General features: G+C 36.7%; 1 protein-coding gene across 1 annotated transcript in view; it reads right to left on the bottom strand.

Annotated features, from left to right (window-relative positions):
• Nucleotides 1-219: 219 nt before the first annotated feature.
• Nucleotides 220-22,571, bottom strand: part of ENPP3 (ectonucleotide pyrophosphatase/phosphodiesterase 3) — a 94,958-nt gene continuing 72,606 nt past the window's right edge. Inside the window, exons 20-25 of the mRNA XM_017533239.2 lie at nt 21,021-21,175; nt 13,779-13,914; nt 10,063-10,140; nt 9,315-9,447; nt 7,254-7,410; nt 220-502 (exon numbers count right to left, since the gene is read on the bottom strand). Of these exons, the coding sequence (XP_017388728.1) occupies nt 332-502; nt 7,254-7,410; nt 9,315-9,447; nt 10,063-10,140; nt 13,779-13,914; nt 21,021-21,175 (830 nt within the window). The 3' untranslated portion in view covers nt 220-331. The remainder of the gene's footprint in view (nt 503-7,253; nt 7,411-9,314; nt 9,448-10,062; nt 10,141-13,778; nt 13,915-21,020; nt 21,176-22,571) is intronic.

Genomic DNA, 22,571 nt, shown 5'->3' on the forward strand with positions numbered 1-22,571 from the left:
CACATCACTGCACTCCAGCCTGGGCATCAGAGTAAGATTCCATCTCTAAACAAAAAAAAAAAAAAAAAAAAAAAAAAAAAAAAAAAAAAAAAAAAAAAAAACCACAACCAAAAAAAGGTACAATATAGCATCATCTCTGTGTGAAAATATAACTTTAAAATAATACATATTCATAGAAATAAAAAAGAGAAAAGAGAATAATAAAAATTACAGCTTTTAGGGACTTAAGGAAAAATAGAAAACTTTATTTTATAATTCTCCACAGAAAATCATTTACATTTTGCCAAAATTACTTGTACAGTAAGTTATACATTAAGTAGACACCATTAAATTAAATAATGGTTTCAAATGTTGGTAAATATGTCTTTAGTTGCAAAATTTCAGCAACAGGCTGCACTTTTTCCTGATAAAAATCAAGCCCAGTGAGAAGTTCTACATCACGGACCCGGGCAATGTGCGTTTTAAATCTTTCTTCAACCCAAAAAGCTTCTGGTATACCTTCCTGGAAAAGAAAAGCACAGTATTTTTTTTTCTCACATTATTTTTCATGAACAGAAATATTTTTATTGCTTAAAAGTTGTCTTTTTGCCAATGATTTTTTACTGCCTTAAATCTTAATTTGATGCAACTAAATTTAGTTTTTAAATATAAAAAGAAACAAAAGAGGCCAGGCGCGGTGGCTCAAGCCTGTAATCCCAGCACTTTGGGAGGCCGAGGCGGGTGGATCACGAGGTCAAGAGATCGAGACCATCCTGGTCAACATGGTGAAACCCCGTCTCCACTAAAAATACAAAAAATTAGCTGGGCATGGTGGTGCGTGCCTGTAATCCCAGCTACTCAGGAGGCTGAGGCAGGAGAATTGCCTGAACCCAGGGGGCGGAGGTTGCGGTGAGCCGAGATCGTGCCATTGCACTCCAGCCTGGGTAACATGAGTGAAACTCCGTCTCAAAAAAAAAAAAAGAAAGAAACAAAAGTACAAAGCATACTATAACTAGCATAAAACACCGTAGTCAAAATTTATCTATTTTTATGTTTACTTCAGATATAAATTTTTTGATGAAATTAAATATTGCAGATGAAGTTAAGTCCCCAATGTGCCTCTGTTCAGAACTAAACATCTTTATATCAAGATGAACCCAGTCTGTTTTTTCAAATTTTACTGTATGTCAAGATGCAATATGACAAATTGATGAGTTTTCAAATTTATATTAATATTATAAGTGGTATTCTGCAATTTTTTTTCATTCGGTATTACCGTTTGTAATCTATAGTGATATCTCTAAGTCTTGTTAAGTCACTTGTTTGTGATATTTCCTCAGCTGCGGTTTGTGTTATTTCCTCATTGAAATCAGAACAAGTTTTTCATTACATATTGATAAAATTTTTATTATTATAAATAATACTATAATAAATAACTTGGCATATGCCTCCTGTGTTCAAGAGCATTAGTTTCTAGGACATATTAATAAAATTGCTGGGCCATAGAGTACATTCAATTTTTTTTTTTGACAGTCTCACTTTGTGGTTCAGGCTGGAGCGCAATGGCTCCATCTTGACTCACTGTTAACTTCTGCCTCCAGGATTCAAGCAATTCTCCTGCCTCAGCCTCCCAAGTAGCTGGGATTACAGGCACCCGCCACCATGCCCAGCTAATTTTTTTTGTATTTTTAGTAGAGACGGGGGTTTCGCCATGTTGGGCAGGCTGGTCTCGAACTCCTGACCTCAGGTGATCCACCTGCCTCAGCCTCCCAAATTGGGGGGATTACAGGCGTGAGCCACCGCACCTGGCCAAGTACATTCAATTTTAACTTTATCAGATATTAAGCCTGGCACTCCTCAGAGTCTTCATACCAATTTATAGTTCCATAGGCAGTGAAAGATAATTCCCATTTCCCCATATCTTTGCCAAAACATGGGTGTAAAATAGTGTTTTATGCCTGTTTACATTTTATTATGCTGACTATCGTTATAGTTGTGCATCCCTTCAGATATTTCTTGACCGTTTGATTTTGGATATGTTCTTTACAATATAAAAGTTAGTTCAATCATTTAGAAACATGGGTTTCTATGACATTCTTTATTCTTTATTATAAAGAAAATTTTCTTTATAATATTCGTATGATATTGCGAAAGTTCAGTTAACTTTTCACATAATAAGAAAGTTTCAAAGTTTATTGAATTAGATTAATGTGTTTTCATGATTCTCATTTGACTTTGACGCAGTAGTTTACTTGTTTAAGTATGCAGGCTTAATACAGACAGTCACTATCTGAGCCAGAAGTGTAAGAGGAAATACTTTTTGTTCCTAACCTCTAAAGCACTTGTCTCTGTCAGATTCACAATGTGAGCTAACATTTTTTTTAATGCAGTGTGTTAGTTTGAGTTCATTCTTCCAATGGGAATCCAATTCAAATTCTTGCTATTCTGCCTTTACTATTGCACATTTCAGTAGCACCTAATATCCTTGATCGCTTTTTTTCCGTAACATTTTCTCCCATTTGGTTTATATGACTCTACTCTTTCGTGATTTATTTGGCATCTGATCGTCTTCCCTCTTTTAAATTTGCAGTGAAATGATCACAAAGCATAACACAAAACTATACCTATGCAGAGCTGATACTTCAGCTATTCAACACTGAGTAAGTCTCTGGCACCAACCAATCTAAACAAAAGCCAGTTGTAGACAACCACCCTCCCTGCACCAGTCCACGCCAATAGAATAGACTATACAGTTTTATGAGCTACATTTGATTTATATATACATATGTGTGTGTGCACGTGTGGGCACGTGTGTGTGTATTTGTATAAATGACCTGTTACAGAATTGAGAGTATTGTATATCCCCAAAATACAACTCATTTGTTGAGACAATACTGATTTCAGCATTCTTCTGCCCTATCCATGTTCTTATTCTCTCTGCTTAGCCACTTACAGACCGGTGATTGCTGCTATCATGCTAGTGGAACCACTTTGTCAAGGATGACATCACTGAGTGGGTTTTCCTTAGACTTTTCACTTAGTTAACTACCCTAAGCTTCTGAAGTTCCTCCTTTGTTATCCATAGCTCTACTGTTTATTTGTTTGATGATACCTTCTGTTTCCTCAGCTGACTATACTTCCTGGAAGTATAGATATTTTTCATCAATTTGATTTGAGGTCTTTTCTTTCCATTTTCTCTCCTTTGGCAATTGTATTTCACGCCCATGATTTAATCCCAAATCGAGAGCTGCAGTTCTGATTTCTCCTCCAAGTCCCATACCTATATTTTCCAATATCTGCTGAGTAACTTACAATAATGAAAGTCACTTGGACTCATGGCTACGTCTCATTTATCTGACAGAAATTTAACAGTACAAAGATGACAGGAGAGAGAAAAGGAAAAAGGAGGGAAGAAAAGATGGAAGGAACAAGGAAAGGACAAAATAAATGAGGAAATATGACCTATTTCCTTACACCAAGTGTAGGATAGAATTGTGAATCGACCATTCCTATAGCTTTATCTCAGTTCCCTCAAGCCTCTGAACAGTGAGAGTACATCTGTACATTAATTCAAATATTTAAAAGTACAGAGTTTTCATGCAATGCAATGCTTAAAGCAAGCCATCTATTTTATTAGGTGCATCAAAGCGCAATTACCTATCCAAATGCTACTGGAAATATTGGCTGGTTTAGATGTACTAAGAAACAGTCTGTGAATGTACTATACTTTCTGGATGATTTGCATATGGTAGATTCAATTTCACTCTGTTGACTTTTATTTTTATTTTTATTTTTTTTGAGACAGAGTCTTGCTCTGTTGCCCAGGCTCGAGTGCAGTGGCATGACCTCCGCTCACTGCAACCTCTCCTTTCCAGTTTCAAGCAATTCTCCTGCCTTAGCCTCCCGAGTAGCTAGGATTACAGACAGGTACCACCACACCTGGCTAATTTTTGTATTTTTGGTAGAGACAAGGTCTTACATTTGTTGGCCAGGCTGGTCTGAATTTCCTGGCCTCAGGTGATCCACCTGCCTTGGCTTCCCAAAATGCTGGGATTACAGGCGTGAACCACTGCCCCTGGCCTTTGTTGACTTCAGAATGTAACTTCATTGTAAGATATAACTCCTTTATAATAGCCATCATTTTTTTTTATTGGGAAGCCTTAGGGTTTTATACAGATTATTTTGTTTAATCTTTACAAGCTTCATAAAAGGAGGTGAATATTTTATACTTATTAGATATAACAGATGAGGAAACAACATATTTACCCAAAGAGGCCAAGTCATTCACTGAGCCTAGGATGTCCAACTCCAAAATCCATGCATTTAAGATCTGTTTTATACTATTTCTCATATATCCTCCTACATATTCAACTAGTCTGTGAAACTGAAGACCACCAAGAGCAAATCCATCCTTCTCAAAGCAAAAGATTATCTATCATATATATTTCCTGGTCAGTCATGCCTGGATTTTTAGTGATCTTTGCCTCTCTCTCATCTTGTCTTCCCCTTCCCCATATCTGAGTGACAGCTACTCTTATTAACTTTGCAATCTTTTTTATAATCATAGTTTGGCTTAAGTTTGCTTTATGCTCATTGTATTTTGTCTCATAATTATCTATATAGATGTCACATTCTTATTACTATACTGCAAATTCCTCCAACTCTTGGATGTGTCCAATTCATTACTGATGATGTCCTATTCGATAGAGATAGTGCTCTATTAATTTTGGAGAGATCACTTCTACTTTGGATAATCAAGGAAAGTTTCGCATAATTTGCACTTTACCTTGACGTGCAGGTGGAGTTTTTAGCAGATAGAAAAGAGAGGAATTCTAGAGAAGAGAAGAACATGGGCAACAGGGATGCGGTAAGCAAACTCAAGATGTGTTCAAGTAATTTCAAGGGCTCTAATTGGCCTGGAACATAAGCCTGTAAGGTCAACTGAGGGTAAATTGTGAGTAGACTTAAGTACAGGCTCAAAGTTGTTTTCATTTGTTTCTTTGTATTTATTTTTTTGTTCAGGATAATAAAAAGGTTTGGGGTAAGAGGGTATGACATAGCATAAACTAAATTTTAAGATGAGTAAGTTGGTAGTAGTGCACACTGACAAATGACAAGAGGACAGGAGATTGCAAATATACTTAAGATTCATTTTCAAGAGTCCTAATAGAAAGTCAAAAGGGCCTGGACCAGGGATAGCAAATAGTGTGTCTTCTTTGTGTACCCACTGTAATCACTCCATCATGGCTACCTAGAGCCTCTGTAATAATGAACTGTTTAATCTAGATTTGATGGTAAAGAGTACCACATTGTGTCAGTCATTGATGTCTGTCATTGGAAGAGGAAGTAAAGAATAATGGCTTTTGCTCCTGTCTCAACCAAATAAAATGCTGGCAGGAAAAGCAGGAAGGGTTTCAACTCAACAACATATGATAGTTTCCTGTTTGGAAACTCTTCTTCCTCATTTTAGGACTATGAGTGGCTCACTCTTCAGCCTCTGAATTTGGCCATCTTCTTTAGACAATGTAAACACACAACTAAAATCCTATCTGCATGACCCAACTGAAACGTCACTCCCCCTGTCAGGAAGTAATTCTCCTTTGCAATTCTACTACAACAGTTTATCTGTTCCTCTCTTACATCACTTATCTCTTTCTTCTAATATTTTACTGGATTTCTACTTGTAAGTACCTCCTGTAGTGCACAGCATGGTGAAAGCAGTCATGTGTTGAACACCTGAGAGAATACAGATTAATTGAATCTGGCCTCAATCCCAAGCTTTAACTCCCAGGCTCTAATTGCCTATGGGACTTTCCATATCAATGCCCATTTCTACAAACTTAAAACGCCTAGCCTTAACCTATCCTATCTACCTGCCAAAAATTTCTCATTCTTAACTTTCCTCTCTCTCTCTCTTTTTCCTAATTACCAACATTCAAACCTGATTCATCTTTGAGTTTCCTTTAGGGGTGGGGGCTCTTGCATCCAATCAGTTACTAAATCCTCTTCATTCTTCATAACCATCCTCCATGAAAGACTCTTCATAGTCTTCTCAATATACTCAAATTCTATCCATCCTTTGGGGCACAGCCCTACTTGCACCTTATTTTATGAAATCTTTATTGATCATTCCAGCCAAATGTGATTTTAACTTCAAATACTAAGTCCTTTTAACATTAATTGTCAATTGATCCCAACTTTGCAACCTCTTTTACTTGTTAGTTTTTAGAATAATTCTTGTATTATTGACTGACTAATTTGTGTGCCTATATCTCATATGTAAATTGAAGTTGTATATGAACTCTTCAAAGGCAGGGACAATGTATTCCTCCTTTATGCATTCTAAAGAATTTCTGTCATGATACTGTGCACTTAATAGGCACTCGATATATTTGTTGAGAATGACTTCAGTAAAACTTAAGTTCCAGGATACATATATTTTCTCTAAGGAATTTATATGCAAGTCCAATTAACTATATACATATACTCTGCCTTGATCTAAAAAAGATTTTGAGGTAGCCTAATAAATGATATTTAAAAACAGAATGTTACTTGAACTTGTGTGTCTGTGTAAGTGTGTGTGTGTGTGTGTGTGTGTGTGTGTGTGTCTATAATCAATTTCACACCTCATGGCTCAGGTTGATGGAATTTTTATATTTACATACTCATTCAGAAGCATTAATTTAGTGCTAACATTGCAAGAACTTTAAGATTTGTGGCCAGAATAAAAATAAGTTCTGGCGTTCTATTACACAGTAGAGTGGCTATAGTGAGTAGCAATGTATTGTATATTTCAAGAGAGCTAAAAGAGAGGACTCTGAGTGTTATTACCACAAAGATCAATGTTTAAAGTGGTAGATTTGGTAATTATCCTGATTTGATCATTATACAAAATGTGCATGCATTTGAACATCATACTATATCCCATAAATATATACAATTATCATATGTCAGTTATAAATAAAAAAAGAAAAAAGATTAACAAGATTTCACCTATTTCATTATTAGTGAATGTAAATGAAATGTATATAAATAAAATATATAAGGTATGCATAGATAAACATATGTTCATCTATGCAGATATATGTTTAAATTGATATTAATTACATAGAGATCAATAGTCTAAGAAAAAGCCTAAAAATCAAGGAACCTGTATTATAACTTTTTCCATGAAAAACCTAAAAAAAATGTTTTAGTTAGAGCTATTTTTATGAGAGCCCAAATGAGCTCTGACTCATTTTCTCAGGTCCTGGACCCTCCCAAAGCATACTCACAGGACAGCTCTCCACGTTGGTAGGTCGGTGAGGGATGATAAAGGGAAGGACGTCCAGCCACCCAGGGCAGTTTTCCGGTGTGTGGCTCTTGTTTTTACAACTGGTCAGCACCACAAAGTAGTGCGTTGGGATGGGAACATCAGTGTTGGCTACATGTCTTACAAACATAATTGAAAACATGTTTTGATGTTATTATACTTTTGCTTCTAAAGATAATAAATGTCTTTACAAAGTTTTTTCATATATATGTAAATATAAATAAATATATGTAAATATGCATATATAGAAAAACTATGTAAAAACATACATACATATATACTTTGGAATTTTTTTTCAATAGAGATGGGTTATCACTTTGTTGCCCAACCTGGTCTTGAACTCCTGGACTCAAATGATCTTCCCACCTCGGCCTCCCAAAGTGCTGGCATGACAGGTGTGAGACATTGCACCAGGCCAACAAATGTCTTTACATAGTTTTAAAGAAATGCCAAAGTAAAAATATAGTAAAAGAAATTAATAAATAAAAAGCAGAAAGTCATACATATTTTTTACCCCCATCAGCTTGTATAGAGATTTACAGCAGACGTCCAAACTTGGTCATTCTAACATTATGAAAGAATGTTAGAATACTAAAAAAAAAAAAAAAAAAAAAAAAAAAAAAATAAAAAAAAAAAAAAAAAAAAAAATAGAGCATGGTATTCTGCTTCCTGCATTTCCTTGTTTTGTTGACTTTATACTTCACAGTCGTGTTTTCCAATAGAGCAGACGCTAAGAATGATTCCACCTCCAGCCGTGCACTTCCACAAAATGTGTTTCACTCATCCTCTAACATTCTATCATCTACTCAGTTTCTTTTCACCTTTCCAAGGAAGTGATTCTGTGCTATGAACTTCACAGTGCAGACATGGGGATAAGCCCATGCACCTGATGTGACAGTACTTTGGTTTCAGATAATGAACATTCTAAGTGCAAAATCTGACTCCACCAAAGGAATACAAGCTGGTATAAACAGAAATGTATTCCTGTGATTCAGAACATGGACTCAGAGCCAGGCTGTCTGGGTTCATATTCTAGCTTTACCATTTATTAGTTGCAGAATTTAGATAAGTTATTTAACCTCAGTTTTCTTATCTCTAACTGGGGGCTAATGGAACCTAGCTAGGGTATCTTTGCAGATTATCTGATGTATATATAAGTTATCTTTCAAAAGTACCTAGGATATAGTAAAATGCTGTCAAAGCTATAATTATTAGAACTATTAAATTGTGAAAGGTAGAATCAATACTGAAATATTGATACAGTATTCAATCAACACTGAAAGAAGGACATGGTGAACAAAACAGAAAAAGGCCACACACTTAGTAGTCATAAATGTTACTTTATCAGAAGGTATAGGTAGAAATTACTGCTTTACATAATCTAGGCTTAGACATCACAATTGTTTAGTTTGGTCCTTCACATGTTTTGATAATAAAGAGAAACGATGGATGAAACTTCCTTAAAACTCTCTTACTGTGCTCTGCATTCAAAACTAATTCTTAGCAACCTGTTATGACCAGGCTTAGTACTAAGATGTACAGTTTAGTAAGGATTAGTTTTCTGCATGAAATTTACCTACATTATCTCCTGGGAAATGCTTTTATGAATTGTTCACTATTCTTGTAAAATTTACCTTAGTCTTTACTTGACTTTTTTTTCATTTATTGTTGGATTGGTTTTACATTCATTGTAAAATCAAGTTTTACAATGAAAAGCATCAAGTTTTTCTCTACCTCCTCTGCCTTTAAAAAATTTCATGTTATCTTTGCCCATTAATTTAGGAATTTTCCAAAAAAAGTTTTTGCTGAACTTTTCCAGGAACTGTTTTCTTTGCCCATTGGTTTAAATTTTTGCCATATAATTGTTTTGCAAAATATTTAGAGAGATTAGATTGAACATAGCGAACAATAACATTTGTCTATGAATATATTATGTAATATTTAAAATACTGAATTCTACTTAAAATATTGGAATTGTCCCTCGTGAGGCCCTATTGATAAATCAAAAAGTCAAATCACTTACTCTGTAATTTCATCTGGAGCATCAAAATGGCCATCATAATTATAATCAAATATTGGTCCACTAACCACATTTACTCCATTGCTTTCTGTGGCGTGTTTTATAAGAAGAACACTGTGGAAGTAGTCCCACATTTCTAAAAATAAAATAATAAAGTGTTTAAAATATCTACTTCAATCGAACATCACACTATTTTCTATTATAGACAAGTACATTTAAATACCATGAAATTCTACTTCAATAATTGTTAGTGGTGACTGGGTAATTCTCCAAAATAGGCTTCACAAGCAAAAATAAACAGCCACATTGATGATAGCTTTTTGTTGTTGTAGCTATAGCCTTGAAATTATAGTTAAATATGTCTCCAAATTTCTCCCTCGGGCTGAGTTGCTTATGGGACAGTGAGTGTTAAAATGATCAGAACATACATGTTGCCTTATTAATTATTACGAAGGGGATGAACATTTTACCTTTCATTAACTTTTAGTGAGTGGCAGTGAAATTTAGTTTTGTGAATAGCTTTTTACAATTAAATTAAAAGGTAAAAACAAATTATCAGAATTCTAGCAACCAGTCAAAATAAGTTGAAAAGAAACTTTGTTTGGGATCCTTCCTGTACCTATATTTAAACCATTAGAACAAAATGACCCTTAATATCAGAAACAAATTGCAATTTAAAAAAATGTGTTAGTTTGGAAGCTCAGGGAATCGCTTAGCTATTTTTAAATTAATACTTTAAAGACATACTTACTTTTGAATTCTTCATACATAGGGACCAAATTACTGGTAATTAAAGCATCATATTGGCTATCAGAAGTTCTATTGATGGCTGCAAAACAAATGGACCTTGTTAGATCCAGCTATAAGAGAAAATATGACATACTGCACAATAGGCCTATTACTATTACATATTAATATGAATTTATTAACAGTCAAAGCACAGGAATAGTACTTTCTAATAGAAGTCATCAATAATACAGGCAGCTTTATGCCTGTAGTGGGTTGAAGTGGGATCCCAAAAAAGATATATCCAAGTCCTAACCATTCTTTTCATCCCTGTGAATATAAACTTATTTGGAAACAGGTCTTTGCAGATGTAGCTAAGAGTCTGTAGATGAGATTATCCTGGATTTAGGGTGGGCTGTAAATCCAGTGACTGGTGTCTTAATAAGCGGAAAGAGACTTAGGAAGAGGAGAAGCACAGGGGAGAAGGTCCTGTGAAGGTGGAGGCAGACGTTTGAGTGACACAGGTACATGCCAAGCAACGCCTGGAACCACCTGCAGTTGGGAGAGGCAAAGAAGTATTCTCCCCTAGAGACTTTGAAAAGAGCATGGCCTGTTAACAACTTGACTTTAGCCTTCTGACCTCCGGAACTATGAGATAATATATTTTTGTTTTAAGTCAACCTTTTTTGGTAATTTGTTCCGGCAGCCCTAGGAAACAAACAGAATGTCAGATATAAATGCATAGTTATTTGATGTGTACAAAATAACAGTGCTATTATAGATAGCTCTCTTCCAAAATAAAATTTTCTGAAGAAAACAAGTTTTTACTTGATAGAGACTGATATCGTTTGGCTGTGTCCCCCCCCAATCTCATCTTGAATTGTAGTTCCCATGATTTCCACGTGTCATGGGAGGGACCTGGTGGGAGGTAATTGATTTATGGGGAGGGGTCTTTTCCATGCTGTTGCCATGCCGTTCTCGTGATAGTGAATAAATCTCACGAGATCTGATGGTTTTATAAAGAGAAGTTCCCCTGCACACGCTCTCTCTTGCCTGCTGTCATGTAAGATGTCCCTTTGCTCTTCCTTCATCTTCTGTCATGATTGTGAGGTCTCGCCATCCATGTGGAACTCTGAGTCCATTAAACCTTTTTTCCTTCCTTTATAAATTATCAAGTCTCAGGTATGCCTTTATTAGCAGCATGAGAACAGACTAATACAGAGACTGCTAAAGGCAACACCACAAATCATGGGCTCTGAGGAGAGCACAGTGAGTGTTCAACGAGTGCGTTCTGGAAGCAGACAGCCCAGGTGGGAACCCCAGCTCTGCTGCTCACAGCTGCACCCCTCAGGCAAAGTGCTGCCTCCCTCTGTGCTTCCTTTGTCTCATGGCATCTATCTCATAGAATTATTGTGATGATTAAAAGCTGCAAAGCTCGAAGTGTTTATTCGAATCCTTTTCCCTTTGATTTCATTTTGGTGAGAACACTTAACATGAGATCTACTCTGTAACAATTTTTAAAGTATATAGTACAGTACTATTGATTCTAGGTACAATACTTTACAGGAGATCCCCAGAGCTTATTTATCTTGCTTAACTGAAAATTTATGCCCATTTAATTAATGGCACTCACTATTTCTCCTTCCCTCAGCCCCTGGCAACCACCATTTCACTCTCTGATTCTATGAATTTGACTATTTTAATTTCTGTAATATATAAGAACATGAATGAAACCTGAGGACATTAAGAGAAATAAGGCAGTTGCAGAAACACAAATAGTGCACAATTTCACTGATGTGAGGTTTATATTATAATACTTTTTATACTTAAACTATACTAGGATATCTTAACTAATTCTTTTTTTTAGTTACTATTGAGGCAGAGTCTCGTTATTGTGCCCAGGCTGATCTCAAACTCTTGGACTCAAAATATCCTCCTGCCTCAGCCTCCCAAGTAGGTGGGATTACAGACATGCACCAACCTGTCTGGGTAACTAATTCTTCAATGAGAGGCCAATAAGCAGGCACTTTTACGTGATGTTTATAGTCCTCAGACCCCACAAAAAGCCTCCTCTACCTTTTTAACTAAGCCCTGAAAGTGGGAAAGGCAATCAACATAACATTACCTCTGTCTTAGAGGAAAATAAGAATTTGCTTATTTCTTTTAACTTCAATTTTTTTCTTTTAACTTTTAACAGTTCTTTTAAATTCTATTTTTAACAAATAATTGGAATTTATACTGGAGAGTCAGAAGAGAGCTTCATTTTGTCCTTAATTTTTTTTTTTCTTTTAAACTGACAAGGTCTCACTATGCTGCCCAGGCTGGTCTCAAACTCCTGAGCCCAAGTGATCCACCTGTCTCGGCCTTTCAAAGTGCTGGGATTATAGACATGAGCCACCATGTCCAGCTGTATCCTTAATTATTTGAGACAAGGTGTTTAGTTATTAATTTTATTTCCTTGTCAGGCAAACATGTATACATCAACTAATATCTTATGGCCTAACAGATACAATTTTATACAGCAATTTCAAATATTTTATTAATAAAATATTGCAACTTTTTTTTTTTTTTTGAGACACAGTCTCACTCTGTTACCCAGGCTGATGTCAGTGGCTCGATCTTAGCTCACTGCAGCCTCTACCTACCATTCTCATGCCTCAGCCTCCTGAATTACTGGGATTACAGGTGCACACCACCAAACCTGGATAATTTTTCTATTTTTAGTAGAGATAGGTCAGGGTTTCATCACGTTGGCCAAGTTGGTCTCAAACTCCTGATCTCAGGTAATCCACCCACTTCGGCCTCCCAAAGTGCTGGGATAATGGGCGTGAGCCACCGCGCCTGGCCTGTTGCAAATTTTTAATGTTTATTATAAGGCTTACATAAATTTGGTATGCCTGATTATATCTAGATACATAAAACATATCAGTTTATTTATCCTAAGTCGGTTAGGAGTTTTAAATTGATTTGCTACTTGCTTTCGTTAAGCATTTTTTCCAATTATAAATTTCAGAATCTTTAAATTACAAATCTCTATGAAGGTGAAACTGGCTGAAAATCTCATAGGCAAGTTAATAAAAAATGACATTTCCTGTTGCACAGGGAAGTGGCTTGAGTTTTAGGAAAATCACACCAGCTTCTGCAGGTTCCCAAGAGAGATCCTTTCTGAAAACAACAACAACAAAAACGTAAAGTTCATTTGGCTGCTTCATCTGCAGTTTAAAATTGCTAGCCACACAGCATGAGCGACAGGCCAAAATTCCAGCCTGATTTCTTTTTTTTAAATTATTACTTTATTTTATATTAGGTAATCCTCTCTGTATTGTTCCAATTTTAGTATATGTTCTGCTGAAGCGAGCACCCAGCCTGATTTCTTTTCATAGGCACAGCTCCATTCTCCAGGCAGACCTTAGCTTGGGCAAGAGCTAGGAGAAATGGGTTTTTAGATGCCTTGTGTTCTTCTGCAAAGAATCTTCAGTTTTAAAATTAAACTTAAACCTGCCGAACTCTCTAAACGTCTGGGCCAGATGAGAGCTGCTGTGCGGATCCCACTGCAAAATGTCTTAGTCTTTATTACAGCTGCTGTGCTGCTCTGGCCAGCCACAACCACTGGAAGCCTCTCAGGCAGCTAGCTTAGCCCAAGCAGGTAGTTTTGGTGGCGAGTATATGTTTAAGGCACATGCCCACATCCAGCTGATGAGAGCTTTCTAAGCTGCTGCTCTAAAAAAGAGTTCTACTAACCAGGAGGGTAGAGGAAGCCGTGGGTGATATTCTCGTCTGCTAAATAGAAGGAACATTTTTGGCTCTCAGAAGGAGGAACCCTGACATCAGCCCGCAGACAGTCTGGGACAGTGGGAGGAAGAGGCGATGTGTCTCCCTGTTGAAAGAGAGAGAGAAAAAATATTATGCCCACAATTGCGGCTCACCCATTGCCTTATATGGTTTGTCACTTCCCTAGAATGTTTTTCATTTAAGCTTTTCCTATTTTCCTAGTGAATCAGGTCTACGCAAGCAGTGGGAATGGGTGTCTTGAGCAGTGTTTTCTTCTGTGGTTTCCTTCTGGTTAAGGACATCGGGAGGGCAAATCAAATACACCTTGGAAAAAAATATTTGCACAGTGAAACTTGAATTGAGAGCAGAGGACTAATGGGAACTATTCCTAAAAACTAAAATCCTTTTCAAGATCTAACTTTTTTTTTTTAATTTTTATTTTTTTTATAGAGTCGGGGTTTCTCCATGTTGGTCAGGCTAGTCTCGAACTCCAGACCTCAGGTGATCCACCCATTTCGGCCTCCCAAAGCGCTGGGATTACAAGTGTGAGCCACCGCACCTGGCTCAAGATCTAACTTTTATGTGGCGATATATATTGTATTTGTAAATAAAAACTGAAAGTAAAATGTAATTTACTTTTAAAATACACATATAAACTAAGTATTAATATATAATTCTTCAGCTGTTTAAGGACTTATCAACCTAAGATTAATTCAAAGAGGGTGTAGTTGTCTAATCATAGTTCTGAATTTAAATAAATTTATAGTCATGCTTCATTCATCATGAAATATAAGAATTTTAAAAATAATTTCCTAGGCCAGGTATGGTGGCTCATGCCTGTAATCCCAACACTTTGGGAGGCAGAGGTGAGCAGATCACTTGAGGTCAAGAGTTCGAGACTAGCCTGGTCCAACATGGTGAAACCCCATCTCTACTAAAAATACAAAAATTAGCTGGGCATGGTGGTGGCGATCTGTAATCCCAGCTACCCAGGAGGCTGAGGCAGGAGAATTACTTGAATCTGGGAGGCAGAGGTTGCAGTCAGCTCAGATCATGCTACTGCACTCCAGCCTGGGCAACAGAACAAGACTCTGTCTTAAAAAATAATAATAACAATTTATTTCCAACCCTATTTAAAGACTAGTACAATAATTTATTCACCAAGAGGACATCCTATAAATGTGATCTCTGACTCAAGTATTTAAGGCAATACCATATTACGTGGTAATTGTATTTTGATTAGCATATAATCATGGGTAAGTGTGAACATTTAGATATTTATTTATTTTTCTCAGACATGTTGATTTGTATGCTCTCTACTGCCCACAATGGCTATCTTTCTTAACAAAACTTGAAATAATTTACAAAAAATGAAGGTTAAATTAGGATGACCTTCCTTTATTCACTGCATTGTGCTGAAAGCAAAATTAGCTATGTTGTCTAAAACCTTTTAGCTCAATTCACAAAGGAGGAGGCAACATACACGGTGTGCTGTCTTTGTAGCCAGGAGAGCACCATGCTGAGGTATACAACAGGTGGGAGCTGAAAATGAGAAAAGTCCAGAGAAAGCAAAGCAGAGACTCTCCCCTCTAACATTATACAAAGCTCCAGCTGGAAAAGATACGGAAGATGAGTAAACTTCCCAACTTGATTGAACGCATACATTTATGTTGCTCCCTTCTAAAATTCCATTAAGAGGACAGTAATAATAAAGACACATAAGAGAGGACAGGGAATGTTCAGACATGGAAATTAGATAAATAATAAACTGATTTAGTACACAAGTAAACACTGACTACCAAGAGCTTAGGTTTGTGGAAAGCACCTAGAAAGTCTGACTATAGACCCCCAGAAGGGTAGAACTTGGCGTCCTAAAGACAGGAGTTTGCATAAGGCTGGAAATAGTGGAGAGAGTGAAAGTCTGCAGAAAGGGCTAGACAGCATGTTTATTCTCTGGAGAGTTTAAACCAGAGGAATGATCAGACTAAAAGACAGAGGGCATAGCCAACAGCAGGTGCAACATACTGAAAGCAATGAGATTAAATAAAACTCTACATACTGAATGACAAGACTCCCCAGTCTCATTGCCCATACAGCCTGAAAATTGTATATGTTGAGTCAGATTAGAAGTATCCTCTCTTTGGAAAACAAACCAGCCTGAAAGGAAACTAGAAACTGTCAGTTTGGAGTCCTCAACCAAAGGACTGGTTCTCTTCCTGAACAACCTATAGTGACACAGTTCTGAGTTCAGTATACAGTCCTGAGTGAAACTTATAGACTGGAGACCCAGCCATGTAGTTTAGTGCCTAACCCTTAAAATAGAAGCTGACAACCAAGAACCACTAGACACTGGGGAATAAGGGAGAAGAAAAAGACAATGCAGAAGGCAGAAGAAAATTCTTTTCTCAGAAAGCTGAGAGTATGTACGGCATCCATAAAGAAGAAAGAAAAGGCAATTTGTAAAAAGGGAAAAGATAACAGAAAGATCTCTTAGGATTTCAAAATATGACCGCAAAAAGAAGACACTCAATAAGATCCAGAGGATGAAGTTGCAGACATGTCTCAAAACGTGGAATTAAAGACAAAGAGATGGAAAAATCGGAAAAATCCAAACTCATTAGAGAACTGGCCTCGGAAGTCTGGTTTTTTTGTTTGTTTGTTTGTTTTGTTTTGTTTCGTTTTGTTTGAACTGGAATCTCACTCTGTCCCCCAGGCTCTGGAGTGCAGTGGTGCCATCTTGGCTCACTGCTACCTCTACCTCCTGGGTTCACCTGATTCTCCTGCCTCAGCTCCCCAAGTAGCTGGATTATAGGCATGCACCACCATGCCCAGCTAATTTTTGTATTTTAGTAGAAACAGGGTTTTGCCCTGTTGGCCAGGCTGGTCTCGAACTCCTGACCTCAGATGATCCGTCTGCCTCAGCCTCCCAAAGTGCTGGGATTTTAGGCATGAGCCACTGTGCTCAGCCTGCCTTATTAATTTTGAAGAAAAATTATTTCTAACATTCTGAAGCCAGCCAAAACATCAATTAAGTGTATAGACAGAATAAAAACATATTGAGACACACAAACTCTCAAGAATATATCTTCCCTTTTTCCTTTCTCAGGAAGCTCCTGAGTGATACAGTCCACCCAAACAAGAAATAAACCAAGAAATACAAAGACATTTGCGCTAAATGTGTTGCATGAGTTCTCACCATTTATTTCACTTTCCTTCAGGTGCCTGAGTCTGGAAAGCTAAAAGCATTTGTTTATATTCTTTCAAAAACATATCGTAGTATACAGTTCTGAGTGACCAGGTTTCTCCACTTGGTATAAGGTCCATATAAGTATGTCGTAAAATGGGGGAATAAGGAATAGTGACTGTTGACTGAGTTGGCCCCATAGAACCCTGGTGTATTGTGAGTTTGATATTTCCTAACACACACTTTTATCGTTGTTCTCAAACATTGCACATTAGTAAGTTTTACTTGAAGAAATGTTTACCGTGTTCTCAAAGTAACTTAGACTTTGGGCTAAGGGAAATGAGCTGGGATAGCTTCAGCCAGAAAGTACTAAAAAAAAAAAAAAAGTCACATTTTCTGCTACACGAAAATCTTGAAATTTATTTCTTACATACCAAACTTCAACCCTCAAATAAAAATGCATCAATACTAGGAATAAGAATGTGGCCTTCTTTATCCAGGCAAGATTACGCAATAGGCAGCCCTCTAGAAGGATGGAGGGAAGTATGGGCAGGTCCTTTCTATAATAAAGAAGGCTTTAGTGAACCACCCCCACCCCCACCCCACACATAAACAGCTTCAATCCTGCCATCCTGTCAGAGTTCCCTGGACTTTTTGAAGCCAGGCGATAGAAAGTCAGAAAAGCAATAAATAGAATTCAAACACTGAGATGAAATATGAACTTCTTAGCTCTCAAAATCTTTCTGGAGAAGTAAATAATGAGCACAGACAGGAATGTGAGCTGCTTGTACTTTTAGTCTGGCATTGAAACAAAACAGAACTTGAACAGAGGATAAAATTATTTCTGTTGAAGTTACAGATGCTTCTTAACCTGTAGGTTGAATGTACAAGCTAAAACCTACTTATTTGAAGATGAGATAGTTACAATTTTGCCTTACGGTAAGGATAATAACTATGTATGTTTTTAATTATTTGTCTGGTTGAATAATTTTTCTATAGGGAAAAATAATTTTTCATAGTTCAAAAATGTTTGCACAACACAATAATGCCCTTGTTTTAAAGACTCACAAAATAATCTTTAGAAACAAGAATAAAGGCTTTTTAACATGGAATGATATAGGAGATTGACAAATAGATAGACATGTAACTATAGATAGATAAATAGAAAGAGATAGACAGATAGATACATAAATACATAGGGAGAGAGAGGGGCATTTTTCAAAGTACACTGTGAAAATTTATTTGATTTCACATTAAATTCTGCAACATCTATTTTAAACAATAATCACAATTCTTGCTCTTATTTTCAAATTTTCACCTAGCACCAGAAACACTAGTTTATATCTTCCTTCTGAATAGGCCCAGAAGCAAAATCTATGTACAGCCTGAACAACCTTAACGTTTTTGAAACAGCTGTTCTAGGACCAAGATTTCAAATCACAACTACTTCCCCACAACTCTTCTGAGATAACAATAAAAATTAGAAAACCCACCAAAACCACAGAAAAACAAAAGCTCCATAAAACTTAAAGGCTTAGGCCAATTGGGTTCATGTTCCAAAAAGTGCTTATTTAAAGCCTGATTTTTTTGAAACACAGAGCTGATTTACAACATTTTTATGTGAATCCCAAAACAACCTTATATGTAATTTTCTTGAACCACAACACACTAACAGAGTAATTTCTGAATTAGAAAGCAGAAAATTGCTAGAATTCCATCCTGTCACATGGATGGAGAAATACACAAGTACTTCTGTGGGATCAGTGAAAGGACAGGAAATTTGGTAACAAAGAAGCTAGTTTTAAAACAACAACAAAGAAGAATTGTACTAAAATCCTAGTCTGAGTCCACTTAGAATCTCTCTGCCTTTGGTTTCCGCTGAAGCTCATAAAAATTCAGGAATGCAAGACAGCAGGGGAAAAGTATTAAAAACATAAACATTCCCTTTAATGCCACACAATCCCTCATACCTGGAATTTTCAAAACAGAGAATTAAGTAATAGGACTGACCCTGAGTATGCCACTCTTCTCGAAAACAGTAACAAAATAGAAGTTATTTTAAGGAATGTTTTATGTTGAAGAAAATCACAAACTGAACATTGTGCATATTAAGAAAGTAATGTTGCCACCAACTGGACATATGAACTCAGGTAACTGTTGGTAAAATATTTGCCCACATTAGGAAACAAACATTAGTACTGTTACTAGTGACCCCAATTGAACCATTGACAGCAACAGAGCTGGCTTTCAGAATATACAAAGTTTTAATTAGTAATAGGAAAATATGCTTATTTTTCTCCAAAAACCTTGAATGGGAACAGGAAGAGTAGATAAACCGAGGCAACCAATTATTTCCTTTCCAAAAAAGAGGTGGTACTTTTAGCAAAAACAGTGACAGCTATAAGTTTGTCATCAGTCTCTGGATCTAAAACACTAAGATTTTCTCTATAATAACAGCTCCCTGATTATTTTATCTTTTGGTGGGTGGTATAACTTTGTCTTTAAAAGTCTAAAAATAATGGTTGTGGTTAATTCATTCAATGCATTTCATTCAATAAGCATTTACTGGGCAATTCTATTGTACTGAGGATGCATTAAATAAAATCATCGCTGCCCCATAGGAGTGTTTGGACTGACTTTTGGCATACTTTAAGTTTTGTTGCTGTTTTTTGTTTTGTTTTGAGACAGAGTTTCACTCTTGTTGCCCAGGCTGGAGTGCAATGGCACAATCTTGGCTCACTGCAACCTCCTCCTCCCAGGTTCAAGCGATTCTCCTGCCTCAGCCTCCTAAGTAGCTGGAATTACAGGCACGTGCCACCCTGCCAGGCTAATTTTGTATTTTTAATAGAGATGGGGTTTCACTATGTTGGCCAGGTTGGTCTCAAACTCCTGACCTCAGGCAACCTGCCCACTTCGGCCTCCCAAAGCGCTGGGATTACAGGCGTGAGCCACTGTGCCTGGCCCTAAGTTTTGTTTTAATTTACATTTTTCTTATTGAGAATGAGATTCGATTGCTTGGCTTCTATCCTTTGTTCATGTAGTAACTAAAATGCTTGTCATTCTATTGTTGATTGGTGAAAATTTATTAGCTATTCTGAATCTAATTACAATTCTGGATACTCATAACTTGTTTCTTATGTGCAATGCAAATGTATTGTTCCATCTACAACGTTGTTATTTTGTCACACATTAATGTTAATGTAGTTAAATTAATCAATTTCCTCTGCATTTTTAATGTTGTTCTTCCTGTGTCCCAAGAAAGCCTTCTCTATCTCAAGATCATAAAGAAATGCACAAAGGGAATACGGACTTGCTGTTCTATTTAGGTCTACAAATCTACCAATGTATTAATTTTGTGTGTGATGTGAGGTAGGGATCTACTATTTTCTTCCTGAAGGGTTGTCAACTGTTCTTGCACTACTTAGGGCAAGAGAGTTTGCCAGACAGTGAAGAGGGAAGGGGCTTTAAACAAGTGGACCTCAACCACAGCCTGGAGATCTGTGACATAATACATTTGTCCATGTAAATCTAGCCTGACTTACTAGAGTGCTACATCCTTCAGAGAAGGACTATACCTTATTCACCTTGTATATCTAGTGCCTACTATAACACACAACAAATAGTAAAGTACTTATTAAACAATGAAGCAAATACAAAGCCCTTTATAATCTAGTTATCATCACCTTCTATGTGCAACCACGATATACTTGGGGAATGTTAAATGAATAGTACACCTCTGTACTGCCCATTGCTTCTGTTTAAAATGTTCTTTTCTACCTGCCTTACCTATTGGCCAATTGGCCTGTAAACATTTTCCATTTTCTCCAGGCAAAACATAATGTGTTCCTCTTTTGCACCCACGTAGCTCCTATAAAAACCTTTTATAATACTTGCACATTGTCTTACAAGGTATAGGCCAGTGAGTTCTCTCCCTTGGATCTCTACTACAAAACAAGATTCAACTCTTAGAATATTAAAGGATTATAAACATTTCTTGCCTCCATGGATCAATGGACTCAGGGACTTACCAACTGGGGGACTGTGTATGAACTCCACATGGGCATCCTCATAGCTTTTCCAAATCCACTGACATATTCCCTGTGGTAAAGGAGACAGTGGTCTGTGTTCTTCTGCAGTACCCTAGGCCTCCCAAACGGCAAATTTACTTTCACTGTTGCTGTCACTAAAATTAAAATAACATAAAATAAAAAGATTCATGAAATTAGAAAATGCTTCTTTGCATGTAATAACTACCCCTATAACTATCACTCTTTTATGACTTATTATATGACAAGTACTCTAAAAAATATTTTACATATTTAACCTCTTTCAATTCTTAAAACAATCCTATGTATAATTAATAATAATAATAATGGTGTTATTACTCCATTTTACAGATTATAAAATTAAGGCTTAGATAAGTAAGTTGGCCAAGCAAGAGCCTATGCAAGGATCTGAAGCCTGCCCTCTGTGATTCCTTATATTTTACAGCTCAGAGGACTTATATGAAGAGGTAAAACCTTCAAAATCAAAAGTATATACTTTGTAACAAAGATGACCTACTTTAGTAATTGTCATAGGGAAGATGTTGGAATTTTATAAACATATGTCTTATAATTGGAACGTTTATGTCTCTCTAAAATGTTTAAACTGAAATCCCAATCCCAAAGGTGATGGTATTAGGAGATGGGAACTTTAGGAGGTGATTAGGTCATGAGATAAGAACCCCCATGAGCAGAATTAGTGCTGTTATCAAAGAGACCCCAGGGACACCTTCACTTCTTCCACTATGTGAGCTCAGAGTGAGAAGGCCCTTTATGAGAAATCAGGCCCTCATCAGAAACTAAATCTGTTGGCAACTTGATCTTGGACTTCCCAGCCTCCAGAACTATGAGAAGTAAATTTCTGTGGTCTGTAAGCTACCTAGTCTATGGTATCTTGTTATGTTAGGTTGGAGCAAAAGTAATTGTGATTTTTCCCATTACTTTTGAGGCCAAGTCTTGCTCTGTCACCCAAGCTGGAGTGCAGTGGTGTGATCTTGGCTCACTGCAACCTCCACCTCCTGGGTTCAAACAATTCTACCTCAGCCCCCTGAGTAAGTGGGATTACAAGGGCACATCACCATGCCCAGCTAATTTTTTTTTTTTTTTGAAGTAGAGACGGGGCTTCACCATGTTGGCCAGGATGGGCTTGAACTCCTCACCTCAAATGACCTGTCTGCCTTGACCTCCAAAATTGCTGGAATTACAGGAGTAAGCCCTCATGCCTGTCAGGTTTTGCCATTATTTTTAATAGAAAAAAACACACAATTACTTTTGCACCAACCTGAATGGACTAAAACAACATTTTAATGTATTTATTTACTTTTACTTGTATGCTTCTTAAAAATCGATCAATTAGTGATGGATTAAAAACCTGCAAGCTATTCATGCCATGAGAATAACACATGGCAGATTATAAGATTATCAAAACAACTAATACATTTACTAAGCTCTTAACTATAGGCCAGGCACTTATATTAACTCATGTAATCTTCATAGCAACTCTATAAAGTAGGTATCCCCATTTTATAAGCGATG

Source organism: Cebus imitator, unplaced genomic scaffold (assembly GCF_001604975.1).
Source record: "Cebus imitator isolate Cc_AM_T3 unplaced genomic scaffold, Cebus_imitator-1.0 Scaffold81, whole genome shotgun sequence".
NCBI lineage: Eukaryota > Metazoa > Chordata > Mammalia > Primates > Cebidae > Cebus > Cebus imitator.